This window comes from Prinia subflava, chromosome 4 (genome assembly GCF_021018805.1).
Source record: "Prinia subflava isolate CZ2003 ecotype Zambia chromosome 4, Cam_Psub_1.2, whole genome shotgun sequence".
Taxonomy (NCBI): domain Eukaryota; kingdom Metazoa; phylum Chordata; class Aves; order Passeriformes; family Cisticolidae; genus Prinia; species Prinia subflava.
Genome location: NC_086250.1, coordinates 11,246,738 through 11,270,993, shown reverse-complemented (window position 1 = coordinate 11,270,993; position 24,256 = coordinate 11,246,738). Strand labels below are relative to the sequence as shown.

At 44.1% G+C, this 24,256-nt stretch overlaps 3 protein-coding genes across 3 annotated transcripts in view; 2 read left to right on the top strand and 1 right to left on the bottom strand.

The window, feature by feature from the left end:
- GABARAPL1 (GABA type A receptor associated protein like 1) lies at positions 1-9,027 on the top strand. Its single transcript, XM_063395435.1, has 5 exons — positions 1-225; positions 3,872-3,950; positions 4,916-5,034; positions 6,361-6,422; positions 7,160-9,027. The coding sequence occupies exons 1-5, from the start codon at positions 136-138 to the stop codon at positions 7,170-7,172; spliced, it is 363 nt and encodes a 120-aa protein (XP_063251505.1). The 5' UTR covers positions 1-135; the 3' UTR covers positions 7,173-9,027.
- A 929-nt stretch (positions 9,028-9,956) lies between these two features.
- Positions 9,957-24,256, top strand: part of SYCE3 (synaptonemal complex central element protein 3) — a 50,270-nt gene continuing 35,970 nt past the window's right edge. The window contains exon 1 of the mRNA XM_063395430.1: positions 9,957-9,998. Coding sequence (XP_063251500.1) covers positions 9,978-9,998 — 21 coding nt within the window. The 5' untranslated portion in view covers positions 9,957-9,977. The remainder of the gene's footprint in view (positions 9,999-24,256) is intronic.
- LOC134549311 (killer cell lectin-like receptor subfamily G member 1) lies at positions 17,329-23,885 on the bottom strand. The gene is made up of 7 exons (XM_063394875.1): positions 23,412-23,885; positions 23,255-23,329; positions 22,549-22,782; positions 20,842-20,940; positions 20,359-20,510; positions 19,817-19,920; positions 17,329-18,725 (listed from the first exon to the last, which is right to left on the bottom strand). The coding sequence occupies exons 3-7, from the start codon at positions 22,778-22,780 to the stop codon at positions 18,614-18,616; spliced, it is 699 nt and encodes a 232-aa protein (XP_063250945.1). The 5' UTR covers positions 22,781-22,782; positions 23,255-23,329; positions 23,412-23,885; the 3' UTR covers positions 17,329-18,613.

Below are 24,256 nucleotides of genomic sequence, written 5' to 3'. Positions count from 1 at the left end.
GGCCGGGCGGAGCTCTGTGCGGGGCAGCGGGGCCGGGCGGAGCTCCGTGCGCAGCGCCGGGCGGGGCGGAGGCAGCCGCAGCAGCAGCAAGAGCAGGAGCCGCAGCCGCCGCGAGCGGAGCGACAGCCCGGCGCCATGAAGTTCCAGTACAAGGAAGACCACCCGTTCGAGTACAGGAAAAAAGAAGGGGAGAAGATCCGGAAGAAATACCCCGACAGAGTCCCCGTGAGTGCGCGCTGCCAGGGCGGCCAAGGCTGCGGGCCCGCCGCCTTTTGTTTTCCGTGCCGACCGTCGGCTGCTGCTCGCCTTATTTTGAAGGCGAGAGAAATGAGTTTAGCAGAGATGATGGTGATCTCGCTGATCTGATTGAAATCCCCGTCTGCTTTTCTCCTTAGTGCAAAGCTGGGGCTATTTTTGATGCGGGAAGGGCTGCAGTGTGGGTGGGTGGGTGCGGGGTGGGATACACCTTTACCCTGGGAGCCGCAGTAACTCCACGGCGGGAACGCTGCCGATCTTTTTGTGGCATGCGTGGGGGTGAGTGGAGAAGGAGCTCACCCTTGTTGCTGTGAAAATGGAGATCAGTGAGTGTGTTAACCGCGTACTCTTCGTACTAAACATGGTCCCCATCCGGGTCATCTCATGCGTCCCTGTTATTTTTATTTTACTTCAGCCTGGCTTGTCTTTTTTATATAGCCTTGTTCTTTTCCTTTGCATACAAAAAAGGATATGCATATATACAGAGCAAAAAAAAATTATACTTCTCAGTCGTTTTGCCCTCCTGGTTAATCATCCTGTGGAGAAAATGTCATTTGGAATGCAAGGTCATCTAGCTAAATTTTGCTTCCTCATTCTTAGGCCCCTTTGGAGTGCCTGTGGGAAACTTCTGGCTTAATAATTCCGAAAGGTTATATAAAAAAAGAAATGACAAATCGAATTAAGTGTAGAGTGTGTTTTTCCTTTTTTAATAAACATTTTGCAAGTATTCTTTTTTTCCATCCGCACTGGAGAGGTCTGCCCTAGATTTACTGCATTCAGAAAAACTGTAAAACTAATGCCAAAGGAGGAACAGTTACACCTCGAGTTTTCCCTGCAGGTTAACAGCATTTCTCATCTTTGCAGTGACCCTCAAATGGACTTGAAAAAGTTTTTGGAAGTCAGTATTTGGGTGCTTTTGTTCTCTCTGGTTTTGGGAGGCCTGGCATAGCACAGGTTGAGCGTGCAGCAGGTCAGCTTGAAGTGTGTGGGGTTGGGTGTTTATTTATGATGAGGGCTCTGTAGGTCTGGCGTGAGACAAGGTGCAAATTGAGGATTAGGGTGGCAGATTGCACAGCAGGCCATGACAGATGTGTCAGGAAGAACCCTGTGGGGAGCCCAGGATGAGGCCCGGTCTGGCAGCAGATAAAGGAGGTCAAGATGGGGGGGGGGCATCAGCAGAACTTTGTAAAGAAAACCAGGACCAGAATAACAAAGTGTGCTGGAGTTAAGGATGATTGGAAATGATTCACGGCAAGGCCCAGATGTGAATTATGAAGGATGGCCTCTCGTCAGAGCTGCATACAAAGAGATGAATGCAGCACTCTGTTCTTCACATCACTTCTGTGTCTGCCCTTCCTGACAGCAGGATCCTTGAGGATGTAATCCTTTTGGCTGCCTACGCCGCAGTGCCATGATACATCTCAGCATTTTGATGAGCATTTACTGCCTTGCATTATCACAGTCACCACTCAACAACAATGCAAACGTAGATAGCCTGTATTCTACCCTTGGGATTTTCCTTGTAGGTGTTTTTATGCATGTGAAGGGTTTAGTGCTTCAGAAGAGATAACCTGCATTATCCAGCAGACTGACTGCCAGTCGGATTAGCAGAGCACCTCCATTACTTCCCTGCATCTTTGCAGGAGGGAGATGTCTCTTAAGATCTCTTGAATCGGTGGTGATCTGATTTAAATCTTTCCTAAATTTTTTCTAGGGGCTTAGAAGTCCCAACACACACCTCGTTCTCATAGGCTTGACTTCTTTTCCTTTATTATCTAATGACCAGTTTACAATCCCCTCCTTCCCCCACCCCCAGGTCAGGGTAGCAGAGTAGTCACAGCAAGCAGTTTGGCTTGTCAGTAGTTTTTTTAATTGGAGGCAAGAACTAAAGGTTTCTCTCCACTGCAGTTTAATGTGTTATATACTGCCTTGTTTGGCTGTGCTGGTAAAAAATGTGAGAAGTGCTATTGCTGTTCAGCCTCCCCCTGTTCAGTGAGATTGTAGTACTGCCCTTCCCTCACAGCATTTACCAGCTGCATTTTGTATAGAAGTGCATCTCCTACCTCAAACTGCCGCAAAGAGCTTGAGTGCCTTGTACTAACTTAGGTACTTGAAAATCTTGACATAGCTGAGGCAACCGTGTTTCTATTTTAAAATCAAACCTGGAAATTTCAGGGGGTTTTGCTGTGTTTGCCACATTCAAATGGAGCACAGGGAAAAGATGGCCTAGTTGGTACCTGTCTGGTGTGAGATATTTTGCAGATGCTCATTTGGCTCTGGAAGGATTCAGGTTAGCATAGCACCATGTCCAGGCTAAATACACCAAGCTCATGATAGCATTTTGTTCTGGCATGGTGTCTCACTGGTGGGGCAAGATTATTTCCCTTCTAAAGAAGGGTTAGTCCACAGCAGTTCAACCCTTTCTCTTACACAACAGCTGTACTTGCTGATTCGGGTTGCCAAAGAGCTATGGGAGCATGGAACCCTTAGAAATTAGTCCCACAGTGTCTCAGATGGAGTATTTATAATTATGAGGTCTAAGGAAATTAAAAAGTTTAGGAAGTTGAGAAAATCCAGCTTTAGATTTAGTTTAAGTGATCAGAATGGCTTCTGCAGAACAGCAAGCCACATAGATTGAAACGTCATGTATGTTCTAACAGTTCAAAAATATATATCACAAAAAAAAAGCACCCTGCAGGGTTTTTTTTCTGCACAAACACAGTAGTTCCAAAGGTTTCAATGGAAAATGAGATCAAATCACTTTGGAAGACTTTCTGCTTCTGAGGTAAATATTTTGCCTAGCTGTGCTAACAAAAATTATCTTTTAGCAGAAGACCTCTTGGTCTGTTTGACCGTAAAGCTGCTGAGCTTTGTATTTTTCTGTGTTAGAATATAAAGAAATCAGTATTCTGTGTCAGAGGTCTCTGTGGGTGCAGTTGCCCAGATGGTAGGCTGGTTTTAATTACTGTATGTTTGTATGATTAAGGAAATGTCCATAGCTATGTGAAATATGGATAATAAAAGATGAATTTCAGAGTAGACAATAACTCCTGAAGAACTGGGGATTTTAAAAAAATCCCCACTGAGCTGTATTTTCTCTTTAATTCTTTGCTTCATTCTAGAGCACTTGGTATTGGTAAAAGTAGAAATTAGGATGTGGGACTACTGGGAGTAGGGCTGATTTTGTGCAAGGCAGTTTGGAACTGTAACCTGGAAACAGTTTAACTTGTGTTCATGTATTGGCCTCCTGACAGCTTCTTCACACAAAATTAACCTGAATTGGGAGCATCAAGGTGTCCTAATTTTATTTTACTATTTTCTCAGCCATTATGGTTTATTTTTATGTCTGTTCTGGACTCTTTTTTTCACTCACCATGCTTAATGCTGCAGCCCTGGACTCCCAGCACAGCTATTGGGAGTAATTTTCTTCTGTTCTTCTTTAAGTCATCTCACTTGTGTGTTCTTTAATGTCATGTATTTGTTACAGATTAAATACCTAAAGGCATAGTAGCACCATCAGAGGGTAATATCCTTATCCACTGATGCTTTTTGGACCATTTTGGTTTATGATACTCATCCTCTGTTTCTTGCTTTCTGTCTCTCTCTCTCTTTCCAGGTCATCGTGGAAAAAGCACCCAAAGCCAGAGTACCTGACTTAGACAAAAGAAAGTATCTCGTGCCTTCCGACCTCACAGGTAACAATATCTACCTCCTTTCTTCCTGACTTTCAGTGAGAGGGTCTCAGAAGTGCTTTTTACTCCATGATCAGCACAAGGAAAATATCCAGACAGGCTCAGCATCTCGTTTACCTGCTGTCCATGTTATATTTATACCTTATAGCCTGGGTTACAACATGCAGACTTCTCTGAGACATTTTGAGGTATCTCACTGGCTTAGGTAGCGTGTCACAGCTGAGTTCTAACCAGGACAACAGTGACTAAATTGTGTATCATGAGCAGTGTCATCATCACTAGTCAATGATGACCTAGCTGCAGAGTTGCCAGAGGCTGTACTGTTGTTGCAGAAAGAGACAAGTTCTTGCAATAGTCCCATCCTTTCCCACCCCTGTGGCTGTAGTCATAGCTGCAAAGTTGTTTTTCTGATGGTCATGGTGATCTTGAGTGTGATTACATCTGTTTTTAAGAACATGAATGAGGTAAAGTGAATGGCATTTCTTTTTCTTGCATTATTCAATGGACTGTGAAAAACTTCCTTGTGCAACGTAGTTCAAGTAAATAATAAGGATCTTTTTTCAGGAATGGTATAACCATTTACACCAAGGCTAAGTTCTCTTAGTTGTCTTTGATCTGTGGGATTTAAAGGTTAAGCTAGTTAAACATCTTCCCACCAATCCCCTGAGTAAAGCATTTCATACCATAGTAGGTGGAGTGTGGATTTAGAGGGGACATGGCATGAGGAGTGTACACCAGCTCTGAGTGGATTGGCTGCTCATGTGGTTACACTCATGAAGTTACTGCTTTCTTCTATTGCTTTTTTCCCTGCATTGTTCATTTTCCCCTACTTTTCATATACAGCATGTGACTTCTACCACCAAAAGAAAACATCCATGGTTAGGGTTAAAATACAAAAATAAACAACAACAACAAAACCCCCTCCAACATTTCCTTCTGCATCTAAGCCATTCTTTGTTCCTCTTCAGTTGGTCAGTTCTACTTCTTAATCCGGAAGCGGATCCACCTGAGGCCGGAAGATGCTTTGTTCTTCTTCGTCAATAACACCATCCCTCCCACCAGTGCTACCATGGGCCAGCTCTATGAGGTAAGCCTGGCCTTTGCTCTTGTCCTTTCTTGGCAAGAACAATGTCCACAAGTGGCAGTGGTTTTAATTTGCTCACAGATGCCTGAACTCAGGGATCCTCTTGCTCTGAGCTGTATCCCATCACCTGGTCAGGGGAGTTCCATCCCCCAGTTAGGAGCCTGGGGAGCCTTATCAATTCAACTAGTTGTTTGCTAGTTGAAAGAGCTGTGGCAAATAGTTACCCCAGCAGGGATATATTGGTCCTACTACTTTAACAAGGTATTGAAACAAACCACTTCCTTTTCAGAGGAAGGATTGGGGCTAGAAAGGGTGGAGAACATAGGGGGTTTTTGTGTATAAATAGAGATTTCCTTTTAGCCAGTAAAAGTAGGTAAAAAGCCAGTAAAAGGGCCAGTATCACTGGGCATCCATCTATAAATACTTTCTTAGGGAACAGTTATTCTTTGTCTAGGATTACTTTTTTGTCATTTGTACTGTGTGAGTGAGGGTTGTGTAGGATGCTGTGAGCACTGCTGCCCACTGTTTCTACTCAGCAGTGTTATTTGATCAACCTTAAAAGCATATTGGATGCCCATATTTCTCAGTTCTGTAGCCATTATATCATGGATGATTTGCAGCCTGGATTGATTTCTCCTTGATTTCTCCTTCTGCTGGGTGTTTTAATAAAAGAGCTCTGGCAGGGTGCTGTGAATCTGTCACTTTTTGACAATAACTGGACACTTCATCAGTCTGTGTACTGATGAAGATAATAAAAGATAACACAGGCAGGGTGCTTTCCAAATCTGAACACGTTGAAGGAAAGTGTCTGGCTGTCCAGAGCTGAGGTCACATCTCTATTGCTGACACTCTGCAGAATTTTTGTGTCGGTCTAATCACTTAATATCTCAGCTCTACTGCCCTTATGTAAAATAGGACTTAGAAATACAGCCACTTGTCAAAGTGTTCTGAAAAACTAAAAACACCATCCAGTGGTGTTTTTTGACTTGTTAAATCTGTCCAAGTCTCTTGCTCGATCTTAAGACCATACTACTGCTGAGGTACTGGTGAACAGTCAGAGCTGTTTCTGTTCCATGCTTGCAACACAGCCTGGCTGTGGCTCTTCAGGTAAATTCCCTGTGTACAGAAATGTGCCCTGCCTGTATGTAGAAGCAGAGCTGTGGCCAGAGTTCTCTTTGGTCTTGGGAAGCAAAGCCTTCCATGTAAACACAGAGGAACAGTGGAAGAGAAGTTACCTGCTCATGTTCCAGTGATCTCTGGGTTGGGCTTTCTCACATGCAGTGAGTTTCCAGCTCTGGCTCCTCACTTTGTCCCTTTGTCCCTTGGCAGGATAACCATGAGGAGGATTATTTTCTCTATGTGGCCTACAGCGATGAGAGCGTCTATGGCAAGTGAGCAGCAGCCCCCCAGGCACGCAGGCTGGATGGACTGATGGAATGGATTGGCGGGGAGGGGGTTGCTGGAGAGGCAGGAGGAGGATGCATGAGAAGAGAAAAAGAGAACTGGAAGTGAACCACATGCACAATGTCATCAGCTTCCACGCATTAATTATAACCATTATTTTTTAAATTGAGGGGAGTCTGGGTAGGGGGACAGGGTGAACTTGATTAATGAGAGGCTCCATACTGGGGGGTTGGGGAAACTCCACTGTTCACAGTTCTTCTCTTGCCACAGCTGGAAGTAGTTAGTGCTGGAGGCTGCTAGGCAAGCCAGTGCAGTGAAGTTCCAGGAGAGTGACTGGGCAGGATGGCCATTTTCATGTAACCCTTTCATTTGATGAAGAAGGCATGCTGTGTATTGTACACTGACCTTGTCCTGTCTTGTCCATGGCTCCCAGTGAGCTGTGAAGCCCTTCACTCTGCCCACACAAAGCTGTGCTGACAGTCCTCACTCAGCTGCTACCTGTGAATTGTTCCAAGGTTATTGTGTTTCCCATCATTTCCATCAGTATTAGAAGGACTGGTAGCTCTGTCCATCAGTATTAGAAGGGCTTACTCTGAGGGCTGGGAACTCCTCAGCTGTGAGACATGAAGGTTCGGTAAAGGAGGGAAAGATTCTTCAATTTTTTTTCTCTTATTCCTTTAATTGCAACTTCTGGACAGAAGAATGACCCTTTTGTTCTTTTCAGTGTAGTCAACTGATAAACTCGTAAGCACAGGGCTAGAAAGGACTTCAGGAGCCCTAACCAGCTGTGAGACAGGACTGAGTATACCAAACATGTTCACCGTGGCTGCTCATCACTTGTTCTAACTGAACTTCACTGCAGAAGATCCTGGAGGCTGCTGAGATTGTCTGTTCAGTTCCTAGCTAGCCTACAAGTGAGATTGCTTTTCCTGATACCTAACTTTAGTCACCCTTGCTGTGCATTAAGGCAACTAACTACTAGTGGTCTTGTTTTTGGCAAACACAGAAAATTATCTATCAGTGTTGTCCTTGTACCAGTCTTCTGCAGATTTGAGGATGGCAGAATTCCTGTGGGTTTAGCCTTCCCTTCCATCTCTCATCCCTGTACAGCCCTTGCACCACGTGCACAAGCGTAGGAAATCAGTCACTGCCACATGTGTTTTGCTGGCTTTTTGTGATTGGGTAACAGTGCCTCTCTATGCCACAAGAGAGGTTCTTTTAGATTTGAAGGGAAAAGGGAATAAGTTATCTGTAGATTTTTTTCTTAAATTATTTTATTTTAAGCCAGTGTTGTTCTTAGAAAGGTGCCAGATGGGTGCTGTCCTGTGCAAGCCTTACGCTGTCATGCCAAAGCAGTTTCTTCCCAGTGGCACGAACAGCAGATTTTCCCATTACTGCCATAACTGTGATGAGGGAATGGGTCTTGGAGAGTGAGCTGACTTTCAGGAAAATTCTGGGGTCTTATCTAAAAATCAGAGAACTAGGCCTGAATTACTGTAAACATTCCTACATTTAAGAGAGGGACCAAGAGGGAAGAAAAGAGAAGGATGAAGAATACAGGTGAATTCCAAATTATGTTGAAGGTGTTTGCTCAGTTTACTTATGTGTAAAGTTAGGTCAGCATTTCCTGTGTTCCTCAGGAATGAGAAATCAAGATGAGTGTCCTCTGAGTGTGGGGAACAGGAAATCAGGTTTCAGCCTTCTCTGACTGTTGTTACATGGAGGTGCATGAGGCAGGAGAGCTCATGGGAGTGTCAAGTGGGAGTTACTGGCAAAACTCTGTGAAGGTCAGGGAAAGCAGCATGGTGGGGCAGGAGAGTTACTGCCTGTGTGGGGTGGGAAGTACCAGAAGAATAGGAGAGAAGGGAGGAACCACAAAGGATGCAGATGGAGTAGTCAGAACAGGCAGACAGAAAATGAGGGAGCAAAGGATGAAGTGGGTGGTGTAATATCCCCAGTATTACATCCTGAACTTAAGGTTTGCTGTTCCATCCTGTGTTCATCTGGAGTAAATGTGCTAGGATGAGTTGTACCTACTGCCAACATAGATAACTTCAGTTTCTGCCTGCACTGCTCAGTCCTCTCTTTTAGACTCACTCTCCTAGAGCTCCCAGGCTCTCTTCACATCTTTTTAGTGCAAATCTGCATCGATCTCTTGTTTTAGGAAGCTCTGAATATTCTGAAGCAGAGAACAGATCCAGGAGTCTTTCTAGGATAGAAGACGCAGGCAGATGGTGTGCATCTCTCTGCTGCTGTCCCACTTGTTCATGCCAAGCACGTGGTTAAGCACACTCAGGGGAGAAAGAGTTGGCATCTGGGGTGCTTGGCTTTGTGTTCAGTCCTCCCCTCCCACTGCTGAGTTTATAAATGACACGTGGGACTAATCACAACTGTTTGTTACGTGTAGAGTTTACGATTTAATTTAGTTCTTTTACAGTTCTTTCAACTGAATTGTGGCATTTCTGTTTTTGTGCTAGTATTGTACAAGGTAATGATGGTAATTTTTTTGTGTTGGTTAGCTGCAGGTTCTTGTAAAATAAAGTTCAGACTAGAGCTTAATCAACTTATCAATAAAGATGCATTTGAAAATCACAGATTGCTCCAAAATGAGTGGCTAGCATTTCTTCCCAATGTGGACTTGTTAATAAAGGGACAACTTTGCCAGAACTTTTGCTGCTGCTTTTTCCCACAACCCCAGATTTACTCTGTCCTGTCTACCAGGACAAGTCCCATCTCTCCTGTTTTTGGTGGTATTGTCACATACACACCTAGCTGTGTCTTGCCATGGCACCAATGGGAATTTTAATTAGACCTGGATGATGTGAGAAAGTCTTAAGATGCATAATGAATACACTTATGCATTTTCTGCCATATTAAGGCCCTGAACAGTGATGGGGCCTCAGGGGTATCACCAGCCCTGCCTGCCCTTGCCACACGTCTTGAGCCACCTGTCCTGATGCCTGTGGCCCAGGACTGTACCTGTCCTGGTGCTGGCCCTGTCAACCCCTCAGGACCGTGGGCACCTGTGCTGGCACTGCTGGCCAGCCCTCAGCCCTGCACAGCCCATGAGCCTGCTGGGATGCTCCCCTCAGCCATGAGCCTGCTGGGGCCCTGCCCTCAGCCATGAGGCCGCTGGGGCCCTGCCATCAGCCCTGCACAGCCATGAGCCTGCTGGGGCCCTGCCCTCAGCCCTGCACAGCCATGAGCCTGCTGGGGCCCTGCCCTCAGCCCTGCACAGCCATGAGCCTGCTGGGGCCCTGCCCTCAGCCCTGCACAGCCATGAGCCTGCTGGGGCCCTGCCCTCAGCCCTGCCTTTGCAGGGCCCTGGCCTGCTGGAGGGATTCCTGCCTTGTCACCTATGGATGGGGCTTGTCACCACCTCTGGCTGTGCCCCACTGCCTGTGGTGGGTGCAGTAGGACAGGTCCCATGTGCTGTGCCAGCCATGTCCCTCATGGAGCCGCTTGTCCTTCCTGTGGCACCAAGCCCAGGCAGAGGCAGAACTCGCCATGGGAACAAATGGGAGAGGCCCAGGGAGTCGGCCATGCCACGAGGCCCTCTAAAGGTAGGACAGCAAACATAAGGAAATCTGGGATTCTTTGCAAAGGAAGCCTGCAGTAGTGACAAATGAGGCTGCTTTTCCTTGTGGGTATTTGTGTGTTGAGGGGGAAGGGGTCCTGCTGGGAGCTGGCAAAACCAGCGGGTGCCATTTGTTCAGCACCATGACTCCAAGCCAGGCTCTGGCAGTGCATGAAGAGGAAAGGGATGCATGCTGTCAGCTGGAGAAGCAGTGACAGACGTGCCACTTCCTTCCTCTCCCTCCCTCCTTCCGTGTCACCTGTGGTTTGTGTGGGTCCCTCTGGCTGAGGGGCAGGAATGGGCCATGGCGATGCTCCAGAGGGACCATTGGCTCCAGGCCTGAGCACTGAGCAAGGGAGCTGCTTGGAGTGATAAAGTCAAGAATTACAACTGTGAAATTCACAGGAATAAAACTTGCTATGCTTAATAGGACCTTCTCTTCCCACTGCATAGAGGGGAACCACTGTGAGAGCTTCTGTTGCTGCTACTGAGGGAGAGGCAGTAGTTAATCCTGCATTGGAGCCTGCCCATAGGAGCAGTTTCTGTGCTCATATCCACCTCTGTGAGTGAAACAAGCTGCCCCTGTATGGCAGAAGGCTGCTGTGACTACAGCCAGACAGGCATAGATGCAGCTAAAAGCATACCCTATTACCTGAAATAATTTGAATTTCAGTTTCAAATACAGTGAAGATTTTTCTGTGTGGGTTGTGGTGTTGTCTGGTGGCTCAAGTAGAAAAGTGCTATAAAACATATCTAAGTGGCCATCTCCCACTCCCCCTCTCACCCCTTTCCTTGGAAAGTGGTGCCACAGGGATGTTTGTACCTGCCATGCTGCTTTGCATGTTTGTATCAGTGCCATTGCTGAGAGGCACTAACACAAAATATGCAGGCCAGTACACTGCTGAATGTAATTTACCTGGTCCAAATGTGGAATATTAGCTTGTGCTCCAAGGCTGTTTTATTTATAACCTTTGTTCTGTGGGTTATAGAAATGGTAATTAAGCAAGGCCTGGGGGAAATGATGAGCTCAGCTGGTTTAAAGAAGTTAAATAATAAATACTCTGCCTTGGCCACTATTACTGCACCTGGGATCCTTTCACCAGTCATCCTGATGCATTCCTTTGAAAAAAAATATTTTCCTGGAGCAGAGACTACCCAAGTTAAGAGATCCAAGTTAAGTTAAGACTTACCTTGGGGCCTTACAACATCACTGTGAAGGACATATATGGACTAATATAAAAAGTCCCATATCGTGCTAAACACTGATGTTTTCACTTCCATAAAACAGTCGTGTCTGAGATTAAAGAAACACTGATTAAAACAGAAATAAAACTACCAGAGGGGGAAAGTCCAGCTCATTGTTGTCACTCAGTCTCAGAGGAATGCTTCCCCAGGGTGAGGCACAGAGGGACTGGAGAGCTCATTACTGGTGTGGCACTTGCAGGCCTGACCCAAGCAGAGCACAGCTGACCACAAACATCAGCTGCCCCAGCACGTATTGCCAATCTTTAGGAGCTGTTTGTGTTCCTGGGAGCTTGCAGGCATCCCAAAGCACAGCTCAGGCCTGGATATAGATGTGCTGCAGGAATTAGGTAATACTCGACTGAAAAAGCTGGATCTTGCAGCACCTTTCTGTAAAGGAAGGGTCTGATTCTCCCTGATTCTGCACTCTGGCCAATGCCATCTGTATCTTGTATTGTTCTTTGGGAATGAAAAGATCGTTAATAAATGCTAAAAATAGTGATACATGGAAGCAGGGGAGAACATAAAGGTCCTAACTTTCAAGTGAAGACATTGCTAGAACTGCATTAAGGTTGAATGTACTGAATCACTGGCTGAAGGAAAAGCTGATCTGATTCATTTCCTGACCACTTTTTATTCCCCCCATATCTGGGAGGAGTCTTTGTCAGAGCTCAGGACCCTGTTTCCGCTTTTTATCACAACCCTCTCTTTGTCACTTGAGCTGCCTCCTGCAATGTCCACACACCATTCAGAAATCTAGAGAGCTTTCAGGAGCTGGCAGTGCTTTCACCCCTTTACAATTTTCCATGTAGCAGCAAACCTTTAGGTCAGCGAATGTAAATCCCTACATGAATAAATCCCTGCTGTTTGCAGAGGATATAACTCTCTGCTGTTTACTAGGGCAAAAGCATTCCCATTCAGTGCTCCCAGCACATGTGGCAAGTGTCACAGCTGCCACCAAATCTGCAGACTTTCCTTGCTGCTGGAAATCTGGCTTTCCTCTCCCACATACAATCACTTCTGCTAGTGCTCAGCATTATGGATGCTGTTCCCAAGGGACTGATGGAGCACAGGGGGTGACAAGAGGGTGGCAACTGCCTGCAGAACTTGAGAGTGTTTCCTAGTGTGTCAGGGAGATCAGGAACTCATGGTGTATACACCTGTACAAAGAAGTTCTCCTCCCTGGAGTAAACCCTTTACCTTTTCTTTGCCTCCTGTGTCCTGCGGTATCCTGATATTCCTCCAGTAGCACCTGCCTTTTTCCCAGCAAGATTAGCAGGAACAGAAAGCTTTCCTTACCCTTTCATGGCCAGCCCCCTTCTCCCTCAGAGATGACAGAAGGCTGAGATGTTCTCTCATGCAGCAGCCATTCCCTGTCTCCATGAGCTGGGGTTCAAAGACATTTTGCAGCCAGTGAGCAGGGCTGAAAATGCCTCACATCCTGCACCATTCCCACAGTGAATACACACCTGTGAACACACCACCATGGCCTCACACTCAGCAGTGTGGCTGCTTCCTGTACCTGATTTCCTGTCCCTGGCTCATCCCAAACACACCTGGACACAAACACATCCACCTTTTCTGCCACACCTCCCACTACAGAGTGGAAATGAATAGTGGAACACAGGATGGAAAAAATGCATGGAGTAATCCACAGTCATGGGCTTCAGGTGATTACAGAACACTTGCAAGGGTAAAAGGAGGGCAAAAGAACCTGTAGCCCTCAGAGAAGTCTACAGCCACTGAAGTACCTCTCATCTGTGGAGTGCAAAGGATGCCAAGAAAGCATTGTGTCGTAGGAAACCCTGAAAGAAGGAAGCCCACTGCACACAGCCGTATTTCAGAGGTGAAGAACCTTGAAATCCCCCTCTTTTTCAACTGCAGGTGAAAATTAGAGTCTGAAAAACCTTCTTACTAGGACTGGATTGTGTTGTGATGAAAAGAGGGAGGCAGAACTGGTGTATTTTCAGTTTGTGGAGTGCAGATGGAGGTAGTAGCATGGTGGAACAAGGTGTGGGAGGGGAGTGAGGACAGATGAGTGAGGAGACTGCAGGATATAGATGAACCTGGCAGAACTGAGTGGGAGGCCCAGCACTGAAGTAACATATTGATTTCTAAGGTAGGAGTGAAAAGGACTTAAACTAATGCCAAAGGTATTACAGGAAAAGCTCCTCCAGATTAGGTGGGTGGTTGCTCCAAAAGGCATTTGGGCTGTAGGTACAGGACATCCTAAATGCTTTGGCCTGGTATCACATAGAAAACTCGTGGCAGGGCAAGGGAGGGAACAGCTCACACAGGGATGACCCTTCTTTTTCTTTAGAGATGTTCTGAGCCCAAGAGCAAAATGAGCATAAAATTGAAGAACTGGTATCATTATGCAGATATGCTGGCAATTGAATAAAGTGTTTGGGAAAGAAAAAGTAGAAAACAATGGGTAAAACAAGACTTTTAGAATGAGAGCCAAGAAAAGGCAGGAGTAAAGCTGCAATTCACTATGTAAAAATGTATATAATAATGATGGAGAAGGTGGTAATACAGATTAGAATCTGAAATAAGTATTGCTCCACTTTCCAGCAGTTGTTCAGATGTAACATTGGAGTATTTCAGATCTCACTCACTCTGCATTTTTTCCAAGGAGCATACAGCAGAAAATGAGCAGTGACAGGTCTGATCATATTTCATTAGTGTGCATGTTATTATTTCACACCAAGTTGTATATGCCAGTCTCAGTTCTTTCAGAAATGATCTATTTGGACTCTCAGTGGCCCCATGGGGTAACTCTCATTGTCTCCAGCCTGCTGCTGGGGAAATGGAGGTGCAGACATGTGGCCTGGCTTGCCTCCAGGCCACACAATGAAACAGAGTTTTAAAAAAGCCTTGTCTCCCTGATCTCTAGAACCTCTAATATCAAGCTTCTGCTCTTTACGCAGCACAGTTTGAAATGTGGATTCTGTACATTCACAGATCTTTCTATGAATGAAAGAAGCCCCTCATTAGCTCTAGGAACACAGCATTGTAACATTTTGATGTTCTGCCATTTGTGGACTGGAAAAGCTCTGATTTCTTTGCCAGAACCAGCAACAATAAGGTAGTTCCTCCTCTTGACGTACAGCCAAGGAAACACTGCTGAATTGTCTTTGAGCAACAGCTCTCTGCAAAGCTCATTGATACGTTTATCTGTGCCTTCTTTCTCTAGAACAAAATAGAAATCACAGTACAGGCCTGGGAAAAAAAAAAAAAAAGCACATTTTCTTGTTCTCATTTGAATTTTGTTGGATTTTTGGCAACTTAAGAGTATTTAGTATCTGGTCTCCTATTTTACTATGACCATGTTTCATAAACTTTGCAAATTTTGACTGTTCCAGAAGGCAGATTGAAATGGGTATTTGAGCCAATTCTTAAGCTCTTGAAAAATCACAAAGCCGCTAAGGCAGGTTCATATTTCAGCATCTTCTTTTATTGTAGTAAGAAATACAGAGACCCTGTAAAGGTTAGGGAAGAGCATCAAAGGAGCCTTAAGATCTTACACTAGAAGAAAAATATTAGCTCCTTATTTATGTTTTCACTGGCATTACAGAAAAGCTTCAGTTTGGGTTTTATCAGAGCACACTCTGCATCTAAAATCTGAGACAAGATTTTGCTCTAGGCTACATTCCTGGCACTGGGATTGGTAGAGCTGCACAGTAACATCTTGCCTAGCTTAAAATCTCTCTCCTTCTCTGGCATCAAAACAAGTAATTCAATAAAATCAGGTTTCCTTTACGCGATTTTTTCCCCCTGGAGAATGTAACACTAATCAAGTGCATGTCATCAAAATACTTGGGATTTTGAAAGAAATAACAAACAATAAACAGAACAACAAAATTAATTAGCAGGTCTGACTCACCTACATGATTTATTTGATGTCAACTGACAAGACTCCAGTCAAGCAGTAATGAAAGAAAAATTAAAAAGGAATTTAAATTAATTGAAAATACCAAAATGCACGTCTGCAGAAACATTACATTTAATTGAAAGTTTATTTCAAACCTATTACTTGCTGCTAGATAATTACTGTTGCAAAGCATATTTTAAAGGTTCTGAGTGCTAAGAGCTGCCAGATCTGGCAGCATCTGCTCCTGTAGGAAGTTGATAAGAGAGGGGTTTTTTTACACACATTATATTTTCTTCTGCTTTCCAAACTAGCTGCATAAAATAGTACCTATTCTTAGAAATTCTGAAAATCAGCTGAAAGTTCAACCCCAAACCACAATAGTGGCATGAATGGATATTTCACCCCTCTGATACCCAAATGCTGGCAATAAAAAAGAAGTCAGATCACAGTGAAAAATCCCCTTCTTCTTCTGTGATTAATATTACTAAACACAATAGACTAGAGATACAAATTCTTTAAAAAGTGCTGATTATCTAAACTTGTTTTTTCTCCAGTTTATTTTTCCTGACACTGTGTAGACAGCAGAACTGCTCTCAAATTGTATAAAATACCATAAGAAAAAGCTTAGTCATTTAACACCCTGAAGGCAGCATGGAACAGAAAGCTAACAGGGTCCAAGACAAAATCAAGGCAGATATATTTAATATTCTCCCTCTGTTTTTCTGATGAGCAGCTCAGCAGTGTACACAGCCTTTAAAAGAAAGCTGTGCTATAAAATTTATTTTTTTCTTAAGATGTGTACACACTTGTTTCATTCCATAGTCCAAGTGATTTCCCACCTCTCCAGTGCTGTCAGTATAGTTTATAAATCTAATAGTTGATTATGGAAAAGTCACAAACTTGCAGAAGTAACACAATCCCATTTCTTTCATGCCTCAGACTCTATAGGGAGAATGGGACAAAAATTCCATGTGCAGAGAAAAGAGTTGTATATTCATGAGGAGCTATCATACATATTAAACAGGAGGGTGGTCCTCAGAGGCTGAAACAACACCTCAGGTGAGAGGAATTTAAAAGCCAAGGATCCTGCCCGGTTTGCTTTACATTCTGCTAGGAAGAAATACAGAAAACAACAGAATTTACTGAAGTATTTGGAGCTCCTCTCCTGTTTTTCTCACATGCTGTGTTGGGTTTTGTAATTCAAAGTGAATAGCTCTAATAGAAAACTAATGAACACAAACAAATAACTTTTCAAATTGCTTCTGAAGGGATAACAATTTAAAAATAACTAAGGTATGATGAGAATTAAACATTCTTTAAGATACCTATGAAGAATGCAGGAAAATAATAAGCTACTATTGAATAACTTTAATTAACCTTACTCTTTTTTTAATACCAAAGAGGTGCTAAAGATGAGATTTTCAGAAATATTCTTTAGGCAACAACTGTTTTGTCAACTCAAACCACCTGGGTGTTACACTAGAATTTCAGTGTTATTGGTAAAAACCAGCTTTATTTCTGTAGCAAACAGAAATAAGGCTAATTCTTCCAGCTAATTCTAATAACTTGTTTTGTGACTGCTTAGGCCAATGAACCCAACAACATAATCATCAGTATTATAAGAATACTATCATAAAATAACACCAGATTGTCCCTAAAAAGTCTTTAGTTGTCCTGTCATGTAGTCAAGGTGTAGTTGCACAGCACAGGACATTGTGTGATTGTGGCCTACTTGTCACAAAAATTGGAACTATATTTATCTGTCTGCTGAATCCCATGGGAAGAAACACTTAGATGGGCAGTCTGGCAGGACTTCTTTAGGGAGAGAGCTGTTCTGGGGGAAAAACTGAGCAGGGGGCAAACACCACTCAGGGGTGGTGCAGGGCACTTGAACCATGGCCCAAGTGGGCCTTGGAACAGAGGGACTGGAAGATGAAGGGCTGCACTCATTTGGCCACAGAAAAAAAGTAAATTTGTCAGTCCTTAATCCCTTGGGGTAGGAAACTGTTTAGTGGCTGTGGCTGTACTTCTTCTGCTGCAGTGTTTTTGCAAAGTATTTCCCCCCTGCTCTCCTGACTGTTCCCGCCACCAGCTTCCTTTAGACTTTTTAGAAACCAACAAATGCACTAAGCAGTAATATTGGGGAGGAAAACAGAAAAAGTGACTACTGAAGAAATTGTTAGAAGCAATTCACGTTTATTTTCAGCTCAGCAGGGTAGCAGGTTCACTCCTTTGCAGCTATTTACACAGCAATGTAGCACTAGAAGCTGTGCTCCAGTTTTCTCCAGGTACAAACATAAGCCACAGAAGAATTTATGTTAGAAAGGTCCTGTGGACATCTTCTGATCTCTTGCAAAAAGAGGCTAACTTCAAACTTCAGGCTAGTTTTCAGCTTTGGTGCATGTCACCAGAGACACAAAAGAGGGAAATAAACTCGGAGCTGGCATGAGCTCACAGATTACAAACTCACCTCTCCCTAGGATTTCAAAACAGCAGTGACAGTGCTCAAGTACCTCTGAAAATGACTGAGAGACTCAAAGAAATCTCTCCCCTCCCCTTCTCTACCACTTTGAAGACTGTCTGTCACTAGGTGAGGGCTGTGAACGTGAACATCACCAGAGTGATCCTGAATGGAGCCAGGAGCAGCACCCAGACCTCCTGTGGCAGCTGCATTCATTCCTTGCAGTGTGGCAGGTGGCACAGGAGCAAGGAGCACAGCTCCTCTCAGAGAACCATCACAGGAATGAGGCTGTGATAAACGCCAATCACTCGCTTTTTGAAATTTATGAAAATTTAATAAAGAATAAAAATTGGTTACAAAAATTAATACAATAATAAAAGTTTAAAAAGGTTTTCAGAGACAGGACAAATAATGAGACAAATAAGAGCAAAGAAGGTAGCCCGGGTCTACCGTCTCCCCTCCCTCTCAGACAAAGGCTGTGAAGGAGAAGGGCCTCCTTCGGGAGGAATGTCCCCTTTTTGAAGACCAAAATTTCAAAATTATGCAATCTTTATCTTAAGACAGACCCGTTTGCCCAGAGTCCCCCTTCTAATCCTGGGCGTCCAGGAGTTGGGCTTGACCAGGTGGTTCGTGTGGATTCAGTCTGGGTTGACCAGGTGGCTTCAGTGGATGCAGGGAGATATGCATCTTGTCTTCTAAAAGTCCTAAGGGGGGGTTCTCTTCTTCTTGTTGTAACTGTTATCTCTGTTGAGAAACACCTCTGGGCCTCTCCCCCTTTTTTTTTTTTTTTTTTTTTTTTTTTGAGCTAAAGAAAATATCTTACACACAATTCTTTTATTACTAAAACTTAATGCTAAAAACTACATTTACTATATTATTCAAATGTCAATACAGCATAACTTTTCTACCTAGCATTATTGTATATAGTAAATATCTGCATAGAGCCACACACACAACAAGCCTTTTTCACAAGGCCTTAGCACAGCTCTCCAAAGAACACTTCCTCAGACAACGTCCACAGAGGTCACTGAGCAGATTTCTCACAGATCCACGGGGCAAGGAACTCACAGCTGGAAGCATGGATGACACCCCTCAGCAGACCAGCGCAGCGCTGTGCAGGGCTGTTGGACATGACTCTGTGGGAGACAGAGCACACAAGCAGGGCGACACTGGAGGGGAACCCCACTCAGGCAGGGGGGAGAACATCTCACACCTTTGGAGGGAAGAGACCTGCTGCAGTTAGACTTCATGAGCTGATGTCAGGAAGGATCCATCCCGGGACACAGGAGGTCTGGCAGTGGGACTTGTGATACCGGGAGCTCAATGTGAGACTTGCAGTTTGCCAGTCTCACACTGGGCTCTCCATTTCCCATTACTGAAGAGTAAAATGTTCTGTTCCACAAGGGGTTTTTTGATGGTCTACTAAAATCATTTGGGACAGAAAGTATAAAGTGTCCCAGTTAAAGTATCCAGTTAAAATCACCTGTATGGGTATGTGAAAGGTGGAAGCCTCTGCTTCATTAAGGTTATCCAGTCAAGAACTCGTTCAGTGCAAAAGAGCATAATAGGGACAAAATGATGAAACAGAAATACACAGACACACACATTCAAGAAATAACAGACAAAACTGCAAAGACAAAAGTCTTCAACTACGAATTTATGGGCCATCAAAAACTCCAGGCACACCTTTGGACAGGGGCACCCTGGGCTTGTAACAGATAAGAAAGGTGGAGTGAAAGTGGAGCAGGAGAATTTGAGTACATTCAAGGTGGGCCTAAGTGCCCATGCAAAACTTGTTGAGGAACTTTTAGGGGATGAGGAGGAAAGAGAAGGGATGAGGTAAAGCAAGGGATAGTCTGAGCCTCTGGGAGCAGCTGATGATTTCAGGCACAATCACAGTGTCACAGTCCTTTGCTTGCATGTGTGCCTGTATCCGAGGTTGTGTCTCTGGGATACAGAAGTGGGGGGACCTACAGACAGGAATGTAGCAGCTGTGTCCTTTAGCCTGGGATAGAGACTGCCAGGTCTACGTGCACCAGGCTGGGCTCTGGCAGCTGGGCAGGGGGAAGCCCTCAGCTGCAGGAACCCATGGCCACTCTGAACGTCCCTCAGCAGCTGTGTTCATTGCTGGTTGACTTTTGTCGAATACCATGAGACTTTTCATGTCAGAGGGGGGGAAGGATCTCAAGCCTTCTATCTAAAAGTACAAAGGAAACACCATACTCACTTTTCAGCACTCAGTTTTGAGCCATCTTCCCAGGCCCAGGCCCCATCAGCATCCCTGTGCAAACCAATCCAGTAGAAAGAGGGGAATAGTTTCTGCAAGAAGTCCTAGGAGGGATGGGAAGGCAGAGAGATCAGTAGTCTCAGAGAAACCCAGTCCAGTCCAGGGTTTTAGAAGGTAAAGAAAAAATAACTGTGTGAGAGAGGAAATTTTGGGTCCATTTCTGAATGTGAACACCTATTCCCTTCCTTCCTACAGGGACCTGCTTTGTGAGACTCGGCATTTGAGAGTGCCAGGCAGCTTCCCCAGCCGTGGGTTCTGAGGGTTGAACTCATGACAAACAAAACTCAACTGAGGCAGGCAGAAAGAAGCAAGTCCCTCTGGCAAAGTGTCTCAGGGAAAGCCTTGTCTTTGCCAATGCAGGGAGGTGGTGGGTGTGTTCCAGGAGCTTTCACACTCTCTCTTCCTCCCAGAGGGAAGGAACTGCCATAACAGGGGGACTTGCTCCCACTTCATCCTACACTTGCCCCTGCAAAGGTACCCACCATTTCACGGGTAATGTTGATCACCAGGAGACGAGCTCCCTGTGCCCCACAGGATTCCTGGCTGGAATTCCAGTCTTTCTTCTCCTTGGAGAAGGAGTAACACTTGCCTCTGTAGGTCACCCACTGCTCAGGGCAGCATGGACATGGACAGCCTGAAAAAGAATCATACATGTCTCTCCTCATTCACAGTCATGCCTAATTCCTTACAAACACTTTTCACAAATGTGTTCTTTGAGAAAATGATTCTCCCCAGTTACAGTCATGCCATCCCTGGAGCTCTTCTGAGACTGGCAAAGAATCAGAAGGAATCTGAAGCAACCTGTGAAGGGCGTCCATTTTCCAGGTGGAAATAGGTGTGAGAGCAAGTCTTGTTTTAAAGAGAAGAGGTCCACATTTTTCTGGGGCCAATAGGCAGATTTCAAGAGCTCCCTGACAAAGTTCTAAATTCAAATGAAGTATTTTCAGTGAAGGAGATTTATTTACCCTTGGTAATAAAATACCCTGTTATTCCCAGCAATGCAAAGAAGAGGATCCCTAGAATCACTGCAATAATCCAGCAGGTAGTAGATAAAACAGGAGAACCTAAAAGGAAGAAAAAGAACATAAATGTCAGAAAGGTGAGGTTTTCTTAATGGGACCAGCTCTAAAAATACAATTCCTGTCAAATTGCAGTGTCAGTTTACCGCAAGCCTGCACACATGTCAGAGTCCAACAGTGTCTGACAGGGTTCTTTTCAATATTCCACATATTGATAATTTAACATTTAATAACAAATTCGCTTATTTGAAGATGTGATGTTTCATGAGATTCTGATTTAGCAGAACTCTCAGAGTTGCTGTTCCCTGAGATTCTCCTTGGGGTTGCTGTTCCCTGAGGTATGTAGGGTTTTCGAGCTTTTCTTGCCCAAAAGGTCCCACGCCAGAGCCAAAGACAAGCTGAGTCTGCCAGTCCGTGTTTCCAAGGTTGTTTGTTTTTTCATTATCTCTCAGTTCTTTCTCAGCTCTGCAGGGCGTCCCCAGCAGAGCAGGACACGCGGCGGACTGTGGCAGATCAGAGGGTCCCGGACCTTTTGTACGGTTCCCCTTGTCCAACCACCATCCACAATGTACCTTTTATTTACAAAATCTTACCAATGCCTACTACTTATGTTAACGTCATTTCTACTCTAGACCAATCCTTGTGATGCAACTCAGCAGAAAATGGGGGATGAGAACAAGAACAAGGAGGACAGGACCACTCCCCAATTCCTCCATCTTGCCTCTTCAAGCCCATATACTAAAAATCCTAGATTCTATATTTACACTCTGTGATAAACAAACTACTTATTTTGAATCCCCTTGGCTTGTGATCCTTCATACAATGTGGGCACTCACTCCCATGGCCAGGGATCAGAAGTAGTGTCCTCCTGGGCTCTGTGTGAGGCTGGCTGAGCCCCTTGTACAGATCCCAGACCCCCCTGTCTGGTCTCCAAACCCTCCAGGGCGGCCAGAGGGATGTCCTGGACTCCAACACAGAATCAACCACAGCTATGTGCTGGAAGCACAATACAAGTGCAAACTAACAGAATGTAGCGATTTCAATACAGACATGAATCACAACACAAATGTGATTCTCACTGGCAGAATTTATGATATGCTCACCGTTGCAACGCTGGCTGGCACCAGAAGGAAATATGTATCAGGCTGAGCGATACATGATACTGCCCCCATGCTGGTCTGGTTAACTTAGAAAGATATTCACACTCTTTTGATTAACTCATGAACAAAAATTTATACAGACAGCTGATATAATCAGCTGATCCACCCAACTGATACAAATGTTAATCAAAAAAATTCAGTCACTGCATACTTCATCAGTACATTGCACTTTCCTTTGAGACTCCCTCCCTTGAGATTTACCTCATTATAGCAGCTCACTGATCAGCCACAACTCCGTTTTCCATCGGAATGGAAGTCCAAATACCATGAGTGTTTTGATACAGCATCCACAGAAATTCTTAGATCCCTCTGTTGGAGCTGCAAGTCTCCAACTTTAACCTACCTGGAACTTCCCATCCCTCCCAATCTCAAATGGCAGGACAGAAAGGAACAATTTTTATCATACAAATGCAGATCTCTAATTCAGACTTGAAACCTGCTAGACATCTTATTTACTAATGCATGTATCTTTTCAATTATTAACAGACTTTACCTTTGTTCTTGGTGTCTCTGTTCCCTTCTGCTCTTTGATTTCTCTGTTTATTGGCAGTTCCATGTTTCACATTCAGATAGATGTGCTCCTTTTTACCCCTGTCACATGCTTTTAAGTGTTGCTCTTTTTTACTGTGTTTTACTTGGAATTTAGAAGTCCCATCTGACACAAAGCCTGGACCTGGATTTCCCAGAGGGTCAGTTGAGATTTCCTCATAGCACTTTGGAATCATTCCTAATGACAAAACATATTATTAGCAGAAAAGTAATATACAAGGAATTATGTCATACATCAGCTTTTTGGAATACAAAATTACTTAAGCAATGGCAATAGCTCACGAAGAGGTTGCTCTTTCATGATTAAACTGCTGCTCTGGTGGGTGCTCCATAAATCATTTTTGGACAGTGAAAGTTGCTTTGAGAGGGGAGTGAAGTCATCTAGCATTCTTCACATCATCTAAATAAGCAATTTAGGCTTGACCAAGATGAAAAAAGAGGAATTAAATTTCCTCACATAGCAAATGGGTAATTCTAGTGGGATAATTTACAACTTGCTTTCTCTCTTTCACTGCAAGCACTGTCAATGAAAGCAATGCGGGCACGTTTGATCTGTATCAACCTCTTAATTGTACCAATTAATTTATGTCAACAACACAGCAAAACATGAGAGTTTGAGAATTGGGACAAGAAAATTGAGGCGAGGTTACCTTAACTCCACAGGAGGAAGCTGAAATGTAACAGTAGAACAGGTGGTGCCTCTCTCCTATTCTCCATACGTGACTCTGCAGGGTGACAAAGCAACCATTACCATCTCACTGAAACAGGGCAACTGCGACATGAGAAATAAGTATTGCGGTGACCCACACAGGAAACTTCAATTCTTCCACTCCTGAACGAAGCTCTGCCATTTCAGGCTTGTAGTGACGACCATGGTAACCTGTTCCTGCCATAGCTGCACCAAATTATGTTTGAGCTGTTTTTAATGTCACGTTCATGGCGCAAGAAAAGATATTGCAAAGGTTCAATCTGTAGAATCTACTACTAAAATCACAGGCTTCTACTGCCAGTCCTTTTCCACAACAACAATTCCATTGACCTGTCCAACAGTATCAGCCCTCCAGTCAACTCTTTTATTTGAAAAAATAAAAAACTTTTATTTGAACAAAGTTGCTCACGATTGCTTAAGGATAGGTCAGGACTTCACAAAGGAGACAGAAACTGTAGTACCTTCAGAACAAGAGACTTCACAAATCATTAATTTTGTTAATTCTGAGAATAACTAAAAATCTGAAAATATAATTTTATTAAAATTTGTGTGATTATTTTTACTTTATAGGCTACCAGGAACATATATGTTTAATTTTAAAACATATAAATATTTTCTATCCCTTTTCTTAATTTCCTTTCCCTTCTTTTTCTTCTTATACTCCATTTATTTTTAAGAACACAGAGAAGAACTGGTCAGGGATGTAAAGGCTGGCAGTAATCATGAGATGCTGGAGCCCCTAAAAAGGGGGAAAATACAAAACCAAAATCACAATCAAGGCTGGATTTTAGGAGAACAGACTTTGGTCTGCTCAGGAGTCTGTGTTCACAGGAGAAGTCCCACAGCAGAGAGTCCTGTAGAGAAGAGAGACTCAGGATGGGACTGGTTTTCAAGGATCAGCTCCTCTGAACTCAACAATGGTCCATCCCAAAAAGGCAGGATA

Bases quoted from the DNA above. Each gene is read 5' to 3' on its own strand.
- GABARAPL1 (XM_063395435.1), top strand. From the start codon at position 136: ATGAAGTTCCAGTACAAGGAAGACCACCCGTTCGAGTACAGGAAAAAA. The intron at 226-3,871 runs GTGAGTGCGCGC...CTCTCTTTCCAG, and splicing joins AATACCCCGACAGAGTCCCC to GTCATCGTGGAAAAAGCACC. The intron at 5,035-6,360 runs GTAAGCCTGGCC...GTCCCTTGGCAG, and splicing joins CCATGGGCCAGCTCTATGAG to GATAACCATGAGGAGGATTA.
- LOC134549311 (XM_063394875.1), bottom strand. From the start codon at position 22,780: ATGATTCCAAAGTGCTATGAGGAAATCTCAACTGACCCTCTGGGAAAT. The intron at 20,941-22,548 runs GTAAAGTCTGTT...TCTTCCTTTTAG, and splicing joins CAGAGACACCAAGAACAAAG to GTTCTCCTGTTTTATCTACT. The intron at 18,726-19,816 runs GTGAGTATGGTG...TGTCTCCCACAG, and splicing joins TCAAAACTGAGTGCTGAAAA to AGTCATGTCCAACAGCCCTG.